This window comes from Phyllostomus hastatus, unplaced genomic scaffold, assembly GCF_019186645.2.
Source record: "Phyllostomus hastatus isolate PE091 unplaced genomic scaffold, TTU_PhHast_1.1 phas_scaffold_21, whole genome shotgun sequence".
Lineage (NCBI taxonomy): Eukaryota > Metazoa > Chordata > Mammalia > Chiroptera > Phyllostomidae > Phyllostomus > Phyllostomus hastatus.
Window position 1 is genome coordinate 21505125 of NW_025334017.1, and position 23414 is coordinate 21528538.

At 31.9% G+C, this 23414-nt stretch overlaps 1 protein-coding gene across 2 annotated transcripts in view; it reads left to right on the forward strand.

The window, feature by feature from the left end:
• VPS13B (vacuolar protein sorting 13 homolog B) overlaps positions 1-23414 on the forward strand; it is a 699511-nt gene that overhangs the window by 82390 nt on the left and 593707 nt on the right. For both annotated transcript variants that reach the window (XM_045861171.1, XM_045861172.1), the window contains exons 15-16: positions 237-431; positions 6983-7107. In XM_045861171.1, coding sequence (XP_045717127.1) covers positions 237-431; positions 6983-7107 — 320 coding nt within the window. The remainder of the gene's footprint in view (positions 1-236; positions 432-6982; positions 7108-23414) is intronic.

The window sequence follows — 23414 nt, forward strand, 5'->3', positions numbered from 1 at the left end:
TGAAAGGGGAGTGATAATTTTGCAATAATTATGTATTTTTTTGAAATCTGGGATATACTTAAAAATTTGTAGAAGGTTTTGCTTTTGGTTTTAGTAAGAGAGTCCCATAGAAAGGCATCATTTCCAGATCAATTTAATAATTACTGCAAGATGTGTCAGTCTGAAGCTGGTATAGAGAACGTTTCGCATTAGTCACTGTCCTACTGAAATATAAAGTGAGTGCTGTTGTTTTGCAGAACTCAAGTAACTTCATGAATACTACAAACTTCCAGTCTCTTCGGCCTTTGCCTGCTATTCAGATACTGGTGGATAAAATTAATCTGGATCATTCTGTGCCAATGTATGCTGAACGTTTGGTACATGTGGTCAGCAGCCTTACTCAGCCTTCTGATAATCTGCTTCATTATTGCTATGCACACTGCTACCTTAAGGTATGAAAAGTGAATTTTCTTCTTTATTAGTATCTGATGGCTTTGGAAAAATTAAATAAATCTTTTTTTAAAGTTGTAATTTCACAGAATTAGTATTCCATCTGATGAAATTTAAATGATATGAGAAATATATTATTTAATATAATTAAAATGAATAAAAAGTATATCGTTTCAAAGAGATTTCTTCAGTTATTTGAGATTAATACCTCAATGTTTATAAGATAATAATTATAATTTTTGAAGATTTTATGATCATTGATGATTATATTTATAAGCACTATGCAAGAGCAGTTAGTTTATAATGGTGCTTTAAAAGACTTGTGTGACTCATCTGTGTGAGACAATGTTTTATAAGGAGGATTTAGCACATTTGCTTTCTAGTCACTTTCCTCTTACTCATGTTAATTTCTTGATGTGGAAGGAAAACTTTTTCATTGCTTTAAATCAGTTTATGTAAAGTTAATTATTGGAGGCTTTGGTCAGCTCTTACATAGGGTTTTTTTTTTTTTTTTTTTTGTAAATAAGTAATACATCCAAGTATAAGTTATGTGAAAAGATGAACTCAAATGTTGATCGGTGTTTTTGCTAAGCAAACACAGATGTAGAGTCTAAGTAGGGATTGCATAGACCTAATTAAATTCTGTTTCATGGACTAAAGGAAATTATACAAATTTGAATTCAAGAATAAGTACTAAATTTAGCATAATATCCTCAAGGTCCATCTGTGTTGTTGCCAATGGCACGATTTCATTCATTTTTATGGCTGAGTCATATTCCATTGTATATACAGAGATGGCAAGAGTAGGTTTACAGTTGTGAGTACGTAAAACATTTATTTTGATATTATTATTTATTAGTTATTATATTATTTACTTGTATTACAACTATAAACCCACTTTGGCCTACCCCATAGGTACCACATCATCTTGATCCATTTGTCTGTTGGTGCGCTCTTAGGTTGCTTCTGTATACTGGTTACTGTAAATAATGTTGTATTGAATGTAGGGGTAAATACACCTTTTTGAACAAACAAAATGGAAACAAACTCTTAGAAACAGATAACAAATTGATGGTCGCTAGGTGGGAGGGTGGCTGGGTGATTGGTGAAGAAGGTGAAAGGAATTAACAAGTTCAAATTGCCAGTTATAAAAATAGTCATGGGAATGTAAAGTACAGCACAGAGAATATAGTCAATAATATTGTAATAACTATGTATGGTGTCAGATGGGTGCTCACCTATTGAGGTAATCACTTAGTAAAGTATATAAATGTGTAATCAGTATGTTGTACTCCTTAAAGTAATAGAATATTATAAAACTGTAATTGGAAAATAAATTAAAAAAATAAGCAAAAAAAAAGGACTAAGAATATGTTATATAAAGTACTAAAAAAATACAGGACTACAAAAATAGACTCTTGACTGTTGTTTCCTATTTATTATTTGATGTTTTAAAGTTCTTAAATATTTGTATGTTTGTAAAGTAAAAAGAAATCAATTTAAAGATACCAGTTTTAGATCACCCCTAAGTGTATTTAAGATGTTAAAATTTGACTGTTTTTAAACCACGTAGAGTAGAAGAACATATTTTCCTAGCTGCCAAAGCCCATTTTTAAGAGGATTGAAGAGACCCCACTCCCTTGATGAGGGAGCCACAGTATCAGGTTGCAGTGTGATTCTTTGAGGGCCATTATAATGATTTGTTACTGTTCTATGTCATGTGGAGTGTAGCAGAAGGTATATGTGAAAATTAGATATATATTATTTTGTATTTGTGCTTTTTATTAATTCCCATAATTAATACACTGAGACGTAGGAATATGATATTTTAAGATATTGATACAATGTGAATATCATATTATAATATTAAGAATATTTGCTTTGTTGAAACAGGTCTAATTTTAGGCAGTTCACTAATCTTGTCAATGTATTCTACTTACTGTAGGATTCATTAACATGGTAAATATTAAGTTTCTTCTATATTGCAGACATTCAGCACTACAAGTGAATAAGGCATGCATGCCTTATTTTCAAGTAAAATGGTCATGAAAGTTACTGCTGACCAATATGGTTGTCATACACACTTATATAAAAGTTATTAGAATCATTATTTACTACTACTGTTGTTAATGTTAAAATCCCAATTAAATTTTCAGAGTAATGTAGAAATTATAATATAGTTCAGATAAAGTGATGTTTTGGGAAAGGATCTTTTGCTATACATTTGGTTAGTTTGACTGTTGATATAATAGCTAAATTATATGTCCCAGGAAGCTAGATGTATGCAGAGTGGGAATAGTATGATATATGTAGAAAAATTTTTTGTTAGTATTATGAATATTGAATACTTTAAAAAAGCCTTGAATTTTGAATATTTCATTGCATTTTTTATGCTTCTTCAGTGGCCTAGTACATTTAAAAAATTCAGAATTTGGTAGAGTTATTTTATATGGCTATTTGGAATTGACTCAAAGTGCTGATTTATTATAAAGTTTACTAGCAATTCATGTTACTTGGGATGATTATTATGTATAACCTTTGAGAAAGTTTTCACTGTTAGAGTGTTAAAATATTACAGAATAGGATTTAAATATCTATTTTGTGTGTACGGCATTTTAGACCCTAAGTAATTTTCAATTACATACCCAAATCCTTAAGTTTTAATTTTGTATAGCTAATTTTGTCTATATTGACTAAGTGACAAAATAGTATTTTGTCATTTTATGTAGGGACATTTATTGAGACAGTTGGCAGGGATGTGTGAAGAAAACATGCAGATGAAACTTGTATGTCTTACCAAGTCCTGTATGTAACTGCTAAGCCCATCCTTTGAATATGTATGATGTCAAGTAGCAAAGACATTACAAAGTATCTGATGTTTGAAACATATAGAAAATAAGTTAGTGAAAGTACCTTGTAAATTATAGAATAATGTATAAATTTAAGACTACATTACTCCAAAGGAGCAGCTATGGTAAGTACTAGAGAGAAAGAGAGAGAGAGAGAGAGATCAAGAAGGGTACAGTAGAATCAGAACCCTTTGGATTTTTTTAGATTTAGTAATTTCTGATCTCAAGTAAACAGTTTTTCCTGAGGATTTGTAGGAAAGGTGCTTTCATACATGGCTGGTGGGTATATAAATTGGTATCATTTTGGAGAGTACTTTTGCAGGATCTAGTAACTGAAAAACACATGTACTTTACATCCATCCATTCCAGTTTTCAGGGTATATATATCTTACAGCAACATCAGCAAGCTTTTCTCTAAAGGGTCAGATAGTAAATATTTTAGGCTTTGTGGGAAAAGGCAACATTTAAGATATCATGTAGTTGCTTAATAAGAGAACAAATTTTCATAAATTTTGAGTTGATCTAATGCAAAATAGAATAGTCTTTTTTTTTTTTTGTAATACAGTTTTGCTACTTGAACAGCAACTAGATTTAGAAGGTTTAAGGTATGAGTAGTCAATGAAAAAAAAGCATTCTCCAGGCTACTCTTTGAATAAATTAGCCAATTAAGGTGAGAAATAGAATTTTACTGCTGGTTGGAGGAGAGGTAATGGTGAGAAAGATTTTTTTTTTTCTTTAAGAATAACTGGAGAATCAATACTTTTTTGGAGAGGGGGAGGAGGAAATTGAGGGAAGAAGCGAGGCAGAGTGAAATTGTGAGCTTATAGATGAGGTAAATCAAATGACACATTATATTTCTGTTCTAGCAATATGATTTTGAAGAAGTCCTTTATCCCTTTTCATTCTTCCCATAGTAGAATGAGGTGAATTAGTTAAGTAATCTCTAAGCAGTTATAGCTCTGAAGTTCAAATTTTTTATCAATTAGATCTGGTTCTATTCTTTTCTCCTGAAGGGTTTGTCTTTTTAAAATGTTCATTCTTATGTTGTAGGTTTCTAGTTATAATTATTATTTTTATTTACTTTTTATATATTCCATGGTGTTACTATGTACAGATTAACTTGAGACATGAAGGTAATGCTTGATTTTTTTTTGTCCCTTTGGAAAAAAGGAACATCTTAAGAATGTTGGTTATACTACCATGCTGAGTTTATTATAGTGACAACATAAAAATTATTTGTTTTACATCACAATTGTCATTGTCATTTACAGTTAGTATGTGCTTTTCATTTTTTTGTCTTTTACCATTGCAAATCCTAATTTAGCAACTAATTTTTACTAAAAACTAATTATTAGAAATGAATTTTGTTTCTAATTTTGCTGCATTTTTTCCAATATGTGATGTTAATTCAAGAATATTTGTTTTAAACTGTTACTATATATTATATATTTTTATTGCTTTCTTCTTGGATTTTTCAAAAAAAGATGTCACTGTATGTTTGAGTTTTCATTTAATGAGATGTGTAAGTCATCTCATTCAAGTTGACATTTCCTTCAGCTAAAATTTAGATTAGTATGTACAGTTACTGCTTCATAAGTCTTGACTGCTTCAGACAATTGGTTTGTAGCATTCAGTACTTTTATCTCATTTCTGAATATATGAACTATCTTTGGTGAAAGCATCCTCAATTCATACTGTGCTGGTTTTCCTGTTTCTTAGATAGTGTATTTGTAATCTTGGTCAGGGGTCCTTGACTTTAGGTTATATAGGTATTGTAAATCTAGGTATCTTCTTGCTATAATTTTAAAGGAAGGAGTTGAAAATTGGTTATATTGAAATATTTATTTTTCATATAAGCTGTGTTTTATTATAGTTTATGCTCGTTTGAATGTTCTCTTAGGAGTGTCTCTGGGCAACAGGTAAATTTAGTAAAAGCTGCAGTTACAGAATAATATGTAGCTTCCTCCAAGTTCTTTGCAGTTCTGTAAATAGCCAGCAGGGGATCTCCTCTACACCCGTTTCCATCTAAGTACAGTTAATGATAAGTGTCTTTGATTATACTGTTGAGACATTTTATAGAACGTGTGAAAATGGCTTGAGAGAGTTCTTAGCTGGATATAGATAATCTAGTGTGAAAATATTATCTTTAGGCACACTCTAGAAATATTTGTAGGTTGGACATTTTTTAATAATTATGTTTTGTATTATGGTATTAATAAATGTAGATTTCAGAATTTTTTAAATAGTGGGCCTTTCAGAGGAAATATGAAATTCTGAAATTGCATAGTGCCCAGAAGTTCTTTGTGTACAGTGTTGCTCAGAATAAGTCTTCAAAGGGAATGAAGGTGGAATAACTTGATTTTTAAAGTTGATCATTTAAGTATTAGAAACATGTTTTTCTTTTTCTTCTCAGTTCTGTATTTTTTGCTACTTGGCTAATAGTGGGACTTATAGGAATTAATAAGTATATTACTTTCATTTTCCTTGATAGTAAATTAGGTAGGTAGGTAGGTCTTTTAAAATGCGGTTGTCTCTTAAAGTGTATAATTCTAACTAATGTCTTATTTCTAAAACATTATTTTGTTCCCTGAGAACTAACTTTAGAGGAAAGAATTTCACATTGTAAGTCTGATGAAGGATAAGACATAATAGCTTTTAGGAACCATTTGGAAATAGCTTAATAATTTCTAAGAAATTGATCATTGGTTTATGTTCTTAAATAAAAGTTGTATTTTGTAGATTACGTAGATATTGAAGTTTTTAAAACCTGTTTTTACTGTAGAACTTACATTCATTGTTAATCCTAGAGATAGGAAAGCTTGTGCTTTATTAACCCAAGGAATAAAAAATAATAATGAAAGATAAATGTTGGGCTTAGGCTGCTTCTGCATGTTGTTGGAAAACAGCAGCTCTCTGCCTTGTCCCTGTATGTTAGTGTTTCCTGTTTGAGGTGTTCTTCTCTTACTTGATGGGAAATAATTAGTGCAGAAATGTAATACTTAGTTCCTTGCTATACTTCATGTAAAATGTGATGTTATATTGATTTTTCCCATTAAGGCAAATACAGTGTTCATAAGTTTCATGGAATGTTTATAAATTTTTGAGTGTGATCTCATTTTAAATATAAACGTAAGAGCGATTTATGCCATGTTCCAAATTTTCTGGGTGAAAAATCTCAGCCCTACAATTATTTTTACATGATAAAGGGAAAAGATGTAACATTTTGGGATATATTTGAATTTTTTTGTGTGTAATGTAATCGAAGGCAAATACATTTTTTAAATTGTTCATGTTGTAGTTAATGTTCTTTTAGGCACAAAATGATATTAATAGTAATTTATTAAAGTTAATATCTACAATGTGCACAGTGTAATTATTTATAGTAACAGAAAATATGTGCATTTTAGCAGATAATAAAATACTAAATGAGAATTATTTATAGAGATCAAATGTGAAACTTAAAAATTAGTAAAAAATGGAGAGCAGGGATGTGAAAGAAATACTGTATTTTTAAATGTCTTAATTCTAACTTAGTTAATGTCAAATTAAATAAAAGAAACTATTGATGTTTGGAAAGTGGAAAAAGACATTGGAACATATTTAGTGTGCAGCTGTTGTGGAGCAAATTGAAACTGACGTATTTCATCCTGTGCTTATTAAAACTTTGTCTCTGTGAACATTTGGATCTTTTCTTTTTGTTTCAGATCTTTGGTTTCCAGGCGGGACTGACGTCTTTAGATTGTAGGGGATCTTACTGCTTACCTGTACCGATTATTCCCTCTTTCAGCACTGCTCTTTATGGAAAACTTCTGAAACTACCTACGTGCTGGTAAGTATTATGTTAAAATTGGCTTATGGTAATTTTTATTTATTATCTTAGAAGGAGTAAAAACCAGTTGTATCTGTTTTATGTCAGTGTGTTAGTTTATATAAAACCTTAGAAAAATATCTGAATTCATACTGTCTTTTACTGAGACACTAAAAGTCTCTTTTAATATCTCAAGTGTATTAGGTCATCATATCTTTTGTGGTAGTGATAACTGTTGTTTGGGTTATAACTGTTAATCCATATTGGAGCCGTAGTAAAATAAATGTTGCTGCTTCATAATGTAATAGAAACTGCAAGGGCAAATACTTTTTGTTTTTCTTTGAGATGATGCAGATAAAAATTAAAGAAAGCTCGGATATTGATATTAAAGCCAAAGTATTTATCACCTAAGTAACAATTTTATGTGTATTCATACCCACTAAGAAAAGTATACCCATGACATCCACATAAAATATTTGACGTATACATGTGTAGTCATTGCATTATCATTCAGTATTGGGTTACTTTATTTGGTGGTCATATTTCCTTAAACTCAAAGAGACTTATAAAAAGGAAGTCAATAGTTAATTATAATTTCTTTTAGTTGAAAACAATACTTTTAATATATTAAAGAAATAATTGTTTAAATATATGAAATAAGGTTTAAATATATGAAGTGATATCCTAGTGGATGAAGTATTGCTACATTTTAAAACTGAGATTATTTCATGTATTTGAAATGTATTTTTGCTTTCTTATACTAATTAGTAAGTGTATTTTTATAGGATGATTTCTATTATTTTGAAAAGTAACATAACTTTCAGAAAATAGATATTAATTTTTTCTATCTAAAGTACTTTACTTGCTGATAATTTTCTTCAATAATATATAACTTTTAATTTTTAGTATATTTTATTGATTATGCTATTACAGTTATAGAGTGGAATTTGTAAAGTAAATGTTGACATTTTAAAAGAAATTTCCTATTGATTCAGAAATTTAAAAATGCAGAAATTACAGTTAATTACAAGTCTTAGAATCAGTTCTATAAAATGAAAGCATTATTAAATAATTATTCTTATTTATACTTGATAAGTTTAATTTTGGCCTTAGTTATTCATATTCCTCATATATCATTTATTATGTTGTTTAGAGATTATTTTAAACTTTATATGTGTATATATAGCATATTGCATTTGAGTCAAATTCTATATTTAAATCTGTTAAGAAATACCATGTGATATGTCACAGTTGGTGTTGATACCTATTTTAATAGATGTTTGTGAATACTGTTTTCTCAGTTATGTGCTGATTTATTATTCTTAACTTAAATCTTATTGGAAACACAGGGCACTTTATATGGAAAAATGCTTGACAACTTTTAAAAACAAAAAGCCAAAATTTCCAAAGTGAATTATAACCTTTATATGAAAAATACTGAATATTTAAATAGGCAAGGCTTATTTTAAGTATGTATAGGGCTTTCTATAAATATTGTCAGATGTGATTTAAAATACGTCTGCTGATATCTAAAAGACAATATTCCAATTTAATACTAAAAGCATAAGATCACAGAATGCAAATATTTATTTGGATATGGTTTGCTTTTTTTGTAGTGAAGACCACTTGTTTTTATTTTACTGATATTTTTGCTGTGCTTTATAGAAGTATATTACTTTGAATTAATTTCTTTAAATTATTTCCCTTAATAAGTAGAAAGTAAGTTATAATTAATCTATTGTTAACAACTCTAAATTTGAAAGTCGTAAATACAAACCTCAATAAACTGAGATATATCTGAGTTAAATGAAGTGAATAAAAATGCCAGATAAAATACATCAGGTAGTGCTTGAATTAAATCAAAATCATATGCGAACTGAGAAGTTTATTTAACTCATGCAGTGAGGATTTTTTAGTAAGGCACCCTGGTTATGTCATTTAATGTCAACTCTGCTGCCGTTCATGGTTTCTCCCCTCCTCAAATTACACAGGCTGTTTTAATTTGGGTTTTTAATATTCACATTCCAGTTTCTTAAAGCATATGTATGATGCTGTGTCTCTATTTCATTCAATAATGAGAAGAGCACATTTACCACAGGCCCCAGGACATTTTATAGCACATTGAATTTTAGTCTGTATGTTGGAGTTAACATTGTAAATCAGCAAAATAGTTTATACTTTTTATTTAAAAAATTTTTTAAAGATTTTATTTATTTATTTTTGGAGAGTGAAAGGGAGAATGAGAGAGGTAGAGAAACATCGATGTGTGAGAGGAACATTGATGGGTTACCTCTTAGCCAGCAACCCAAGCATGTGCCCTGACTGGGAATCAAACCTGCAACCTTTTGGTTCTCAGGGCAGCACTCAATCCACTGAGAGGCACACAAGCCAGGGCCTAAGAATATTTTAAAAGTCAGAGTTTAATTGTGCATGAAGTTTCAAACTAATTGCCATTTACTTTCAGCATGTTTGCTAATAAATATGTTCTAAGGAACATTGAAAATGAGTTATATTTCTCTCATTCAAGTGATCCAATTTTAGCCTCAATGAAGAAGCAATTAGTAAACTTCAGTTTTTTAGAATTTATTTTAAAAAATATTTGGAGATACGTACTTTTTGTTTTTATTTTTATTTATTTTTATTTGTTTTTACTGAATTTACTGGGGTGACATTGGTTTGCAAAACCATACAAATTTCAAGTGTACAACTCAACAACACATCACCTGCATACTGGCACCCATCACACCAAACTAAGTCTCTTTCCATCCCCATTTCCCTGCCCTTTGTCTTCCTCCACATAGCCCCCACGTGCCTTTCCCTCTGGCTATCACCACACTGTCCTCTGTGTCATTGTGTTGTGTGTGTATGTGTTTGGCTAATCCCTTCATCTTCTTTCATCCAGTGCTCCCTCCCCTCTCCCCTGACAGCTGTCAGTCTGTTCCACGTATCCAAGCCTCTGTTTCTATTTGTTCATCAGTTTATTTTGTTCATCAGATTCTGTATTTAAGTGAGATCATGTGCTATTTACCTTCCTCTGATTGGCTTATTTCACTTAGCATAATAATCTGCAGGTCCATCCATGTCCCAAAAGGTAAGATTTTTCTTTTTCACATCTGCGTAGTATTCCATTTTGTAAATGTACCAAAACTTTTTTATCCACTCATCTACTGATGGACACTTGAGATGCTTCCAGATTTTGACTATTTTAAATAATGCTGCAGTGAACATAGGGTGTACATGTTCTTTTGAATCAGTGTTTTGGGTTTCTTCAGATAAATTCCTGTAAGTGGGATCAGTGGGTTATAAGACAGTTCCAATTTTATTTTTTTGAGGTAACGTCATGCTGCTTTTCACTGTGATTGCACCAGTTTGCATACGTACCAACAATGTCCAAGGGCTCTCCTTTCATCATATCCTCACCTTCACTTGTTTGTTGATTTATTGATGGAAGTCATTCTGACAGGAGTGAGGGGATACCTTGTTTTTTAATTTGTATTTCACTGATGATTAGTGGTGTTCTGTGTATTTTCATATGTATATCCTCTTTGGAGAAATGTTTATTCAGGTTCTTTGCCTATTTTTTTAATTTGATTTTTTTTTTGGTGTTGAGTTGTGTAAGTTCTTTATAAATTTTGGATATCAGATTTATTGGTGAATATGTTCTCCCATTCATTTGGTTTGTTTTTATTGCTGATGGCTTTTTTTTTGCTGTGGAAAAGCTTTTTTAGTTTGATGTAGTCCCATTTGTTTATATTTTCTTTTGTTTCCTTTGTCTAATGAAATCTATCAGAAAAGAATATTGCTATTGCTATGAGAAATATCTGAGATTTTACTACCTATGTTTTTGTCTAAATCTAGAATTTTAATGTCTTTGAGTCTAACATTTAAGTCTGTAATCCACTTTGAGTTTATTCTTGTGTAAAGTGTAAGAAGGTGGTCATGTTTCATTTTATTTTACATGTATCTGTCCAGTTTACTTAGCACCATCTATTGAATTGACTATATTTACCCTATTGCATGTTTTTGCCTCCTTTTTTGAATATTAATTGACTGTAAAGACATGAGATTATTTCTGGGTTTTCTATTCTGTTCTGTTAATCAGTATATCTCTTTTTATGCCAGTACCATGCTGTTTTGATTTCAGTGACCTTGTAGTAGAGTTTTATAATCAGGTAGTGTGATTCCTTCAACTTTGTTCTTTCTCAAGATTGTTGTTTTTATTCTGGGTCTTTTGTTGTTTCCTATATATTTTTGGAATATTTGTTCTACTTATGTGAAATATACCATTGGTATCCTGATAGGATGCACTGAATGTATACATTGCTTTGGGTGGTATGGACATTTTACTGATGTTATTTCTTATTCATGAACTTGGTAAATGCTTCCACTTATTTGTATCTTCTTCACTTTCTTCAGTGTCTTATAATTTTTCAAGTACAGGTGTTTTACATCCTTGGTTAAATTAATTCCTAGTTATTTTATTTTATTTTTTAGGAGCAATTCTGAATGGGATTGTCTTCTTCTTCTTCTTTTTTTTAAACAGTAACATTTTTTAAATGTATTTTAGGCTCTGCAGGACACACAGTTATTTTTTTTAAGATTTTATTTATTTATTTATTTTTTAGAGAGGGAAGGGAGGGAGAAAGAGAGACAGAGAGAAACATCAATGTGCGGTTGCTGGGGGTCATGGCCTACAACCCAGGCATGTACCCTGACTGGGAATTGAACCTGCGACACTTTGATTCGCAGCCCACGCTCAATCCACTGAGCTACACCAGCCAGGGTGGGATTGTCTTCTTAGTTTCCCTTTCTGATAGTTTATTATTGGGTGTATAAAAATGCAACTTATTTCTGGATATTTATTTTATGTCTTCCTACTTTACTGATTCATTTATCATTTCTAGTAGTTTCTTTGTGGAATCTTTAGGGTTGTCTATGTAAAGTATCATGTCATCTGCAAATAATGACATTTTCTTCCTTTCCAATTTGGATGCCTTTTATTTCTTTTTCTTGTCTAATTGCTGCGGCTAGGGCTTCTAGTCTGTGTTGAATAGGAATAGGAGTGGTGAAAGTGGAATGCCTGTCTTGTTCCCCAGCTTAAGGAAAACACTTGTAGTTTTTGTATAATGCGTATGATATTGGCTGTGTGTTTGTCATATATGGCCTTTATTACATTGGGATATGTTCCCTCTATTCCCACTTTGCTGAGATTTTTTTTTTATCATAAATGGGTACTAGATTTTATCAAATGCTTTTTTAGCATCCATGGTATGGTTATGTGGTTTTTAGCCTTCATTTTGTTTATGTGGTGTATCACCTTTATTGATTTGTGGATATTGTACCAACTTTTCATCTCCGTAATAAATCCCACTTGGTCATGGTATGTGATCTTTTCAATGTATTGCTGGATCTAGTTTGCTATTACTTTGTTGAGGATTTTAGTATTTACATTCATCACAGATATTGACTTAAAATTTCCTTTCTTTGTAGTGTTATTGTCTGGTTGTACAATTAGGATAATGCTGCCCTTGTAAAATGAGCTTGGAAGTCTCCCCTTTTTTTGAGATTTTTGAATAGTTTGAGAAGGATAGGTGTTAGTTTTTCCTCATGTTTGATAAAATTCACCTGTGAAGCCATCCCGTTAGGACTTTTGTTTGTTGAGAGTTTTTTGATTACTGTTTCACATACAGCTGGTAAAGTTTTCACTGATTTTCCTGCTTTTGGTAGGTTGACTTATTTAGATTGCATGCTTTTTGACAAGTCTGTTTCCTTTTTATTTACATAATACATGTGAAATGTGTTTTTGGCCAACACAAAAACCAGTGACTTTAATGAATTACTGAAATTGAACTAAAATTTTATTGAATTTCCTAATCAGAATTTTCAAGGTTCTATTTGAATGTTAGTAATTATATATATATGTATATATAAAAATGTATCAATAAACGTACTTTCTCCCTTTTTTATTAAATAGTTAAACATTTTTACTTAAGGAGATGAGTTATCTCTATTGAATAACTTGTCTAGGAGACGATGAGATTCATGAAGAGACAGCATTTCTGTATTTTGTTTGTTTGCTACCACCCATACTTCATTGTAAGATTTTTGATTTTATAAATTATTTTTGTTTTAGAGATAGACAAGATTTATTTCCCATTTTTTGTTCATGTTATCTAACATTTTAATTCAAATAATATTTTTTATTTCAGAAATTTTGAAAAATGGTACAATATTTTTGTATTTAAACACAATATAATTTATATTTTACAGCCATTTGCAAATGCTAAAACTTATCATAATTAAAAAGTATATACTGGTGGGGTTTTTGAGAAATGCTGGTAAGTGTGAAACTTGATTCAAAATGTATAATACCAAACTAGCATTAAAAAGACCAGTGTAGAAGTATGTGTTTGATTCTTGAAAGATCTTGATGATTTATAAGATATGTTATTTAGTCATTAAATGGAGGCTTTAGACATATATACATATATCCATTAAAATTATATGTGTATCTATTGATGAATAAAATCAATAGACAGAGGTGTGTATGTATGTAACAAAACTCACAGAAAGTTGTTATCTTTGGGCAGTGGAGTAGCATCAGAAGGAGGAAAGAAGAGGAACCATTCATTTTACCTACCAGTCATTCATTTTATTTTACCTACCATTTAATGAAATGTTTTTCTTTTCATTCAAGTATTGATGTGTAAGTTAAAGGCTTATTGTATATATAACTAAATACAAATTTCTTAGCTTTTAAAACTACTTTTATTTCTAAGCTGAGTTAGTGAAGTTTTGTACTCACTTTATTTTGGAAAAAGTGATGTAATCTTATTTTACTGTACAGGATATGAGTAATAACAAAAATACATTTTTGGAAACAGTTTGTAGGTTCAAACTTTGCATTTGGGGATTCTATATAAATCTTTAGATCCAGCTGTTGCTGAAGATATTCTTTCATTTGCTATGAGGTGTGTTGATGTTAAAAGAATGGATGGCTGTTTTTCAAGTTTATGCAGGGCAAAAATTTTATGGCACTACTATGAACATGAATGGATTGTATAAGTTAATTCCTTTGCATTGAGTAGTAAGAACCACTTCCACATTTTTTTTTAAGTTTTGAAGGAAGAATTTTCTTTATAGAAATGCTGTATTGGTCCAGAATTTTCACCAGCTTTATATTATAATTTATCAGCAGATGGTACAAGTAAAGTCTTTTAAAGTATTTGTTAATTAGGTCATATTAATTTTCAGTCTTTGCTACTACACAATCAAGACCTGCTTGTTTCTATTGCCTTAAATTTATCCTGGAGTTTGTCCAAATTTATTTTTAATGAGTTGTTTATCCCACTAGTTACATTAGGATTTATTTTTCCCTAGAGAGTAATGTTTACATTGATAGTTTTTAAACCTATTTGGTAAAATGAACATATGTTCAGACTATAACTTAGGGATATGTGAAATAGCCATTTGTTAAATAAATAATTTTATTTTCATGAACTTAACTGTTAAAATGCAGGTTTAGTGATATTCTTGCCCCCCCCAATAATTAGGTAAATCCAGAGGGTTTTAGATGCTTTTAGTATGAATTTTATTGAGCTGTTTTATTTTAAACAAAGTTTAAACAAATTTGTAGCGACATAAATCACAAGGAAAATTATACTTTTATTATGCATTTTCACTGACATTTTAATGAGCCCCTCCCCCCTCATAGCTTTTAAAAAGTTGTAAAAGCTATTGATTTGTTTAAAAACCTCTGAAGCAAATATGGCATAATATTATGGTTTAATCAGTTCGGTTTATGAAGTGGGTACATGGGTGTTCTTTTCCTATATTTGTTAGCTTGGTAGAAATATTTCCAAATTGACAAAAACAAAAGAGGAAAAAAACCCTCTTCATTTATATTGTTATAATAACAGGTACATTGTTAAAGCTACCATCTATTGCCAAATAATTTTAAAATATTTGTTTATGGCAGTTCAAATGCTTCTGGAGCACTTAACAGATGTATAATAAACTGTACTTTAATTTGTAGTTGGTTACAGCTGGAAAATAAAACAAACTACAAAAGCATGTCCTATGTGTATGATATAACTTGTTTATTATTGAATTCTGGCTTTTGTACAAAGTGAATTATTTCCTTTGATGTTAAGTTAAATTGAATCTGAAGGAGGGAATTGCGCCCACCCTTGGGCATCATTAAAATGTAGAATAAATTATTTAAAATTTGCATATGTTTAAGTTTTTATTTAAGTCTGTGTTATCCATTTGGGAACTATTTTATGTGACATATGATGGCTTGAAAGTTAGAGTACCATATACAGTAGCTGAATTTGTTATGATATAGTAAAGACCCACTAGTGAAAAGAATCCCGACTATAATTTTGCCTCATAAAGAAATATTGCTGTGATTCTAAGAACATAGCTATACCATAAGACTTCTCAAATACTATAGTGTATCTGGCTGAAGATAGAGTAGTTAGATTAATTTTACATTTTTATGTTGCAGGTGTACCAAATATCTGTTTTCTTTACTGAGTATCACTACTAATAAACTTTTTGTTTCTTGGTCAGGCATTTTGAACAGATATTTGAGAGCATAGTAGAGAGAGTCACCTCTCAATTTTGAAACCCTTCACTAAAGAAAGGAAAAATGCTTTTAAAAAATGGCTTTAATGTTGGAAAAGCAAAAGAAACCAATGATGATAATGAAGTATAAAATTGTCATTTGGGTCCTGTTTGTTTTTCCTAGTATCTCTTGATCTCTACTATTTCACCTGTTTGGTTTAAAGACTCTTTTATTCAGTGCATATTTATTTCCTGGTCTAGTCATTCTAATCCTTTGGTTTTATGGTAAAATGTGACCATGACTGTGGATTGAAGGGTAAATCTAGGTACAGCCACATATTGATACTCAATGTTGGGAAGCTGTATGGCTAAGGTTGTAGAAATCTTAATGTGTGACCACATATTTGAATTACAACATGCTAATTAAGAGAGACATATGATCCCAGGGTTTTGTTTTTGTTATTTTGATATTTTTGAGTGAAAGAAGGCAATAGTTGTTTGGTTAGACATTCCTAAGAATGGAGTTCTGAATACTTTAGGGAGTTTTTTTTTATTATTGAGATAAAGCCCAAATAACATAAAATTCTCCATATTACTATGCAATTCATTGATTTTTAGTATATTCACATTGTTGTGCATTCATCATCATTATCATCATGATTATCTAATTCCAGAACAATTTTAAAACTTGAATAAAGAAATCCTATCTCTAGCTAGGATTCTGGACATTTTATATAATCAGAAGCTTAAAATGTGTGGCATTTTCTGTCTGCTTCTTTCATTTAGTGTGTTTTCAGGGTTCATCCATCTTGTAGCATGTATTAGTATTTCTTTTTTTTAATGACTGAAAAGTATTCCACATTCTGTTTATCCATTCATTAGTTATCTTACATTTGGGTCCTTTGCATGTTTTGTTTAAGAATATTGTTGGTGTGAAATTTCATGCATGAGTTTTTATATGAACATGCTTTCGTTTTCTTGGACATATACCTAGCAATATGATTGTTGGGTCACATAATAAATTTATATTTACTTTTCTGATGAACTGGTGATAGATTTTAGCTGTACCATTATACCTTCCCTCCTCCAGTGTATGAGGGTTCCAATTCTTCTTCATCTTTGCCAACACTTGTTATTTTGTCTTTTTCCTCTTAGTATCAGTCTTAGTGGGTGTGAAATGGCATGTCATTGTATTTTTAATTTTCATTTCCCTAATGAGTTTGAGTATATTTTCATATGCTTATTTCTGTATCTCCTTTAAAGAAATGTCTCTTCATGTTCTAGTTCATTTTTAAAGTCGGCTGTATGTCTTTGCTGTTGAGTTGTGGAGTTCTTTGTATATTGTAAACACTAGACTCCTATAAGGTATGTGATTTGCAAATATTTTGTCCCATTCTCTATGTTGTCTTTTTACTTTCTGGATAATATTCTCAGATACACAAAATTTTTAAATTTTGAAGTAGTCCATTTCATTTATTTCTCCTTTTGTTTGTTTTGCATTTAGAATCACACTTAAGAAACCGTTCCTTTATCCAAGATCAGGAAGATTTACAGCTGCGTTTTCTTCTAAGAGTTTTACAGTTTTAGCTTTTTGTCAGTATTGAGTTAACTTTGTTATATGGTATTAGGTAGGGGTGCAACTTCAGTCTTTTGTATTTGGATATTCATTTGTTCCAAAACCATTTATTCAAAAGACCGTTCATTTCCCATTGATTGATCTTGACATCCTTATCAGAAATCAAGTGACCATAGACATATAGGTTTATTTCTAGACTCTCATTTCTAGTGCACTTATGTTTGTGTGTCTATCCTTATGATAGTAAGACACTGTTTTGACTACTGTACCTTTATATTATGTTTTGAAATTAGGAAATGTGAGTCTTCCAACTTTGTTCTTTTCAAGATTGTTTTGGCTGTTGGGGTCCCTTGCAAGTCCATATGAATTTTAGGACTAGTTTATTCATTTATTCAAAAGAGCTGGGATTTTGATAGGGATCACATTGAATCTGTGTATCAATCTGGCAAGTATTGCCATCTTAACAATATTAATATTTCCAGTCCATAAACAATAACTGTCTTACCATCATTTAGTTTCCTTGTTTAATGTCTTTCAACATGCTTTGTAGTTTTCTTTTTTTTAAGATTTTTTATTTATTCATTTTTAGAGAGGGAAGGGAGGCAGAAAGAGAGAGAGAAAGAGAGAGAGAGAGAGAGAGAGAGAAACAAACATCAATGTGTGGTTGCTGGGGGTCATGGCCTGCAACCCAGGCATGTACCCTGACTGGGAATCGAACCTGCGACACTTTTGGTTCGCAGCCCACGCTCAATCCACTGAGTTATACCAGCTGGGGGTGTAGTTTTCAATTAAAAGTCTTGGAATTCTTTCTTAAATTATCCCTATGTATTTTATTCTTTTTGTTGCTGTTTTAATAGAACTTTCTTTCAGATTATTTATTGTGTGTGTATATAGATATAAAACCAATTTTTGTGTAATAACCTTGTACCTTGCAATTTGATTGAACTTGTTTATTTGCTTCCATGGTTTGTGTGTTTGTTTTTCTTTAGGGTTTTCAAAGTATAAGTTTATGTCATCTGTGAGTAATTTTATGTCTTCCTTTTCAGTTTGAATTCCTTTTACTTATTATTTTTTGCCTCATTTCTTGGCTGGAAACTCTACTATAATGTTGAATAGAATGGGAAGAGCAAACATCTTGTTTTCCTCCAGATCTTGGAGAGAGAGTTTTCAGCCTTTAAGCAATAAGTATGATGTTAGTTGTGTGTTTTTTGTAAATATTCTTTATCATGTTGAAAAAGTGGCCTTTATTTTTAGTGTGTTGGATGTTTTGTTTTTAAGATTTTTAAAAATATTTTGTTTATTTATTTTTTTAGAGAGGGAAGGGAGGGAGAAAGAGAGAGAGAGAGACATCAATGTGTGGTTGCTGGGAGCTGTGGCCTGCAACCCAGGCATGTGCCCTGACTGGAAATCAAACCTGCGATGCTTTGGTTCGCAGCCCACGCTCAATCCACTGAGCTACGCCAGCCAGGGCTTTGTGTTGGATGTTTTTATCAAGAAAGAGTATTGGATTTTTTCTTTTTACAATGCACTAAAGAGTTTATTCAATAAATGGTGTTGGGAATATTGTACATATATGTGCAAAAAAATGAAACTAGACCATTGTCCTTCACTATACACAAGAATGAACTCAAAATGGGTAAATGATTTAAATATTAGACTCATGCTTGATGAAGATTTATTGAACAACTAGTAGTATTTTTGGTTTTAAATTTTTTTTTAGTATATTTTATTGATTATGCTATTACAGTTGTTCCATTTTTTCTCTCCTTTATTCCCCTCTGCCCTGCACCCCTACACCCTCCAGAATTCCCACCCTTAGTTCATGTTCATGGGTCACACATATAAGTTCTTTGGCTTCTCTATTTCCTATGCTATTCTTAACCTCCCCCTGTCTATTTTGTGCCTACCAATTATGGTTCTTATTGCCTGTACCTTTTCCCCCCATTCTCCTCCAACCCCCTCCCTGCTGATAACCCTCCATGTAATAAGGGACTTACCTCAAAAAAAGATCAAAACTATGAACAGTAAAATGACAACAGAGTCACAATTGTCAACAACTGAACCTGAAACAACAACAAAAACAAAAACAAACTAAACAAACAACTAGAACAAAAACAGAATCACAGAAATGAAGAGTATTGGATTTTGTTAAGTGCTTTTTTCAGCCAGCTGAGATGAGCATGCTCCCTGAGATGAGCATGCCTTTATTCTATAAATATGGTGTATTGCGCCGAGTTTTTTTTTTAAAGATTTTATTTATTTATTTTTAGAGAGGGAAGGGAAGGAGAAAGAGAGAGAGAGAGAAACATCAGTGTGCGGTTGCCTTTCACGTGCCCCCTACTGGGGAGCTGGCCTGCAACCCAGGCATGTGCCCTGACTGGGAATTGAACCCGTGACTCTTTGGTTTGCAGGCCTGCACTCAGTCCACTGAGCCACACCAGCCAGGGCGCACCGAGTTTTTAAAAGCTGAATCACTCTTTTATTTCCAGGACAAATTCCAGCAGTTATGGTATATAGTACTTTTAGTATTCTTCTGAATTTGACTTACTAATATTTTACTGAGGATTTTTTCATCCATATTCACAAGGGATATTGGTCTGTAGTTTTCTTATGTTGTCTTTGTCTTCCTTTGGTAACAGGATAATATTGGCCTCATGAAAGGAATTAGGTAGGTTTCTTCTATTTTTGGCACAAGTTTAGAAAGGATTGGTTATTTACTCTTCTTTAAATGTTTGGTAGAATTCACCAGTGAAGCTTTCTGGTCATGGACTTTTCTTTGTTGAGAGATTTCTACTTCATTTATAATGGATAGCTTTGCCAGAATTATAATTATTAGCAGTTCTTTCAGCACTTGACTATTCCATCCCTTTCCTGTGTGGCTTCCATCATTTCTGATGGAGAATGCCTTCAAAACTCAGTCAGGCAATTTACAACTATACCTTCTTTTCTTGTTGAGTAGACCCTGAAGGTCAGCCAGGATTGGGAGCTTAAGACCTTTCTCTAGTTTTTTCTGTGCAGCTGCAAAGTCCTCAGCATGTGTGTGGCCTTCTGTATTCCCAGGAGGATGTTGGAGTTTTTCAATCTTCTTATTCCCCAAAGCGTCATTCCCCAGACTTTCCTCCCAAGATTTTGGTTATTATTTTTTTCACCCTTTCTCTTACCCATTGTTCCAGGCAGCAAGGACTAATGCAGTCTATTTGTCTGAAATGTTTTTCTATAGATATCCCCGGGGAGTTGTTTGGGAGAGTTCTTAATTAAGAGAGATAAAGCAAGTTCTTTTTAAAAAATATACATTTTAATTATTATGTTAATTAAGACCCACAGTTTACATTAAGATTCACTCTTTGTATTGTACACTCTGTGGATTTAACAAATGTATAATGTTGTGTAGTCACCATTACAGTTTCTTCCCCCCCCCCCCCCCAATTTTTTTTATTGTTCAGGTACAGTTGTCTCCATTTTCCCCTCACCACTCCTCTCCACCCCAGCCATCCCCACTTCCCACCCTTGATCCTACCCCCTTTTGGTTTTGTCCATGTGTCCTTTACACATGTTCCTTGACAACCCTTTCCCCTCTTCCCCCTATTATCTCCTCCCCGCTCCCCTCTGGTTACTGTCAGTTTGTCCTTAATTTCAATGTCTCTGGTTGTATTTTGCTTGCTTGTTTGTTTTGTCGATTAGGTTCCACTTATAGGTGAGATCATATGGTATTTGTCTTTCACCACCTAGCTTACTTCATTTAGCATAGTGCTCTCTGTTCCATCCATGCTGCCGCAAAGGGTAGGAGCTCCTTTTTTTTCTGCTGCATAGTATTCCATTGTGTAAATGTACACATAGTTTTTTTTATCCACTCATTTACTAATGGGCATTTAGGTTGCTTCCACTACTTGGCTATTATAAATAATGCTGCTATGAACATTGTGGTGCATAGGTTCTTTTGAATTGGTGTTTCAGGATTCTTAGGGTATAATCCCAGTAGTGGAATTGCCAGGTCAAAAGGCAGTTCCATTTTTAGTTTTCTGAGGAAATTCCATACTGTTTTCCACAATGGCTGCACCAGTCTGCATTCCCACCAACAGTGCACTAGGGTTCCCTTTTCTCCACAGCTTGCCAGCACTTGTATATTTGTTTATGATGGCTGTTCTGACTGGTGTGAAGTGGTATTTCATTGTGGTTTTAATTTGTATTTCTCTGATGGCTAGTGATGCTGACCATCCTTTCATATACCTCTGGCCCCTCTGTTTGTCCTCCTTGGAAAAGTGTCCAGGTCCTTTACCCATTTTTTAATGGGATTGTTTGTCTTCCTGGTGTGGAGTTGTGTGAGTTCTTTATATATTTTGGAGATCAAAACCATGCCTGCTTTTAATATTTTTGTTAACTCTGTTTATTTTTTATCTTCACAATTTGAATATAATGTGACTTTGTGTAAGTGTCTTTTGCTTAGGGTTCAAATTCTTAGATATTTAAGTTTATGATTTTCTTCAAATTTAGAAAACTTTTGGCCATTATTTCCTTAAATATTTTTCTGTTCCTGCTTCACTCTTTCTTCTTTGATTCTAGTTATACCTGCTTGAAGTTGCTTGATATTGTTCCAAAGCCCACCAAGGCCTTTTTCCAGTTTTTTCAGTCCTTTTTCCTCTCTGATCCTTGATCTCCTGGGATCTCCTTAAGAGACCTATGAGATGCATCTCAAAATTGTCAGCCAAGGAAACAAAAGTGGAGAAGCATTTCTCCCTGTACTTCCAGGATCTGCATATATGAAACACAGAATAATTCCCGCTGGAGTCTCACATGTCCAGTGACATTAGGCAATGGCAGTGAAACTTTACATTGAATTGCTCTTCACACAGTGGCTGGAATAGCAGGTGGTGGGGAGAGACTCTGAGGTAACATACAAGGGGTGCCCAATATCTGTATGAATATGGTTGGGAATGTGAAATGGGGTGGAGGTTTATGGGTTGAGAAGAAAGTGGGGTGATTGAATCCATTATAGCAGTATCCTAATTTTTTTCCTCTCTTATTTTTCTTTTTTCCGCTTTATCTTGCATATTTCATTAACCTTTACTGTCAGCTTGTTTCTCAGTAGATGTATTTAAATGTTTTCGTACCTAGAAGCATTGCTGTTTGGGACATTTATTATGTAAGACACCTTATTAAAAGACAGAATCAGATGAGAAAGGCAACAATGAATTAGATATTCCAGGGCCAATTCTAGAAATAGTTTTTATTTGTTACTATTAAGGAGGAAGCTGGGTATAATGTAAATACTTTATAAGTATTTATGAGAGAGGTGCTCTGGATCATATTGCCTTGTCTGAGATTCTTTTTTTTTTTTTACTTGGCATATTTTCTCATGTATAATGTGCTCCCGTGTATAATGTGTACCCATGTTTTTGGCCCAAATTTTCAGAAAAAAGGTCTTTCATTTTAATTTTTAAATTATATATTTATATTTAGAAACAAAACTGATTATCTTATTCCAGGGTATTATTTTGCATACAGATATCATTATTGCTTTCTAGAGTTACACTTTGTTTAAAATCTTTTTTTATATAACATTTAAAAAATATAACCTTTATTTTTTGATTACCATTTAGTCCCCTTAAACACCTTTAACGCATTAGCATAAATAAAAGAATTAAAAACATTGGATGTGGAATTAATACTAACTATGTATAATGTACATCCTTATTCTTCCCTAAAAAATTTGGGCAAAAAAATGCACATTATACATGGAAAAATATGGTATCTGTATGATATTTGATAACAACTCTTTGTGTCTTATTTATCTTAAAAGTGAAGATAATGATAATACCTCTCTCAAAGAGTATTTGAGCTGGATTCAATGAGTTACTCCATATAAGACATTTAGAACAATGCGTATCTACTAGTAAATTCTTTTGAAGCGTTAAATAGTATTATTTTAATTGCTTTTTCTGATGATTGGCTTGATTGAAAAGTATAATTGCATGAGCAGAATATATGTGTATGAATTATTCTAGTTTGTATTTTTATTTTTTATTAGTGTAAGATATTCTGAAATAGTGAAACTTAAAGGTAGTAGAGTTGTGTCTCTATTTGATAATTCTTTTTTTAAAAGGATTTCATTTATTTATTTTTAGAGAGATGTGAAGGTAGGGAGAGAGGGAGAGAAACATTGATGTGTGAGAGATACATAGACCAG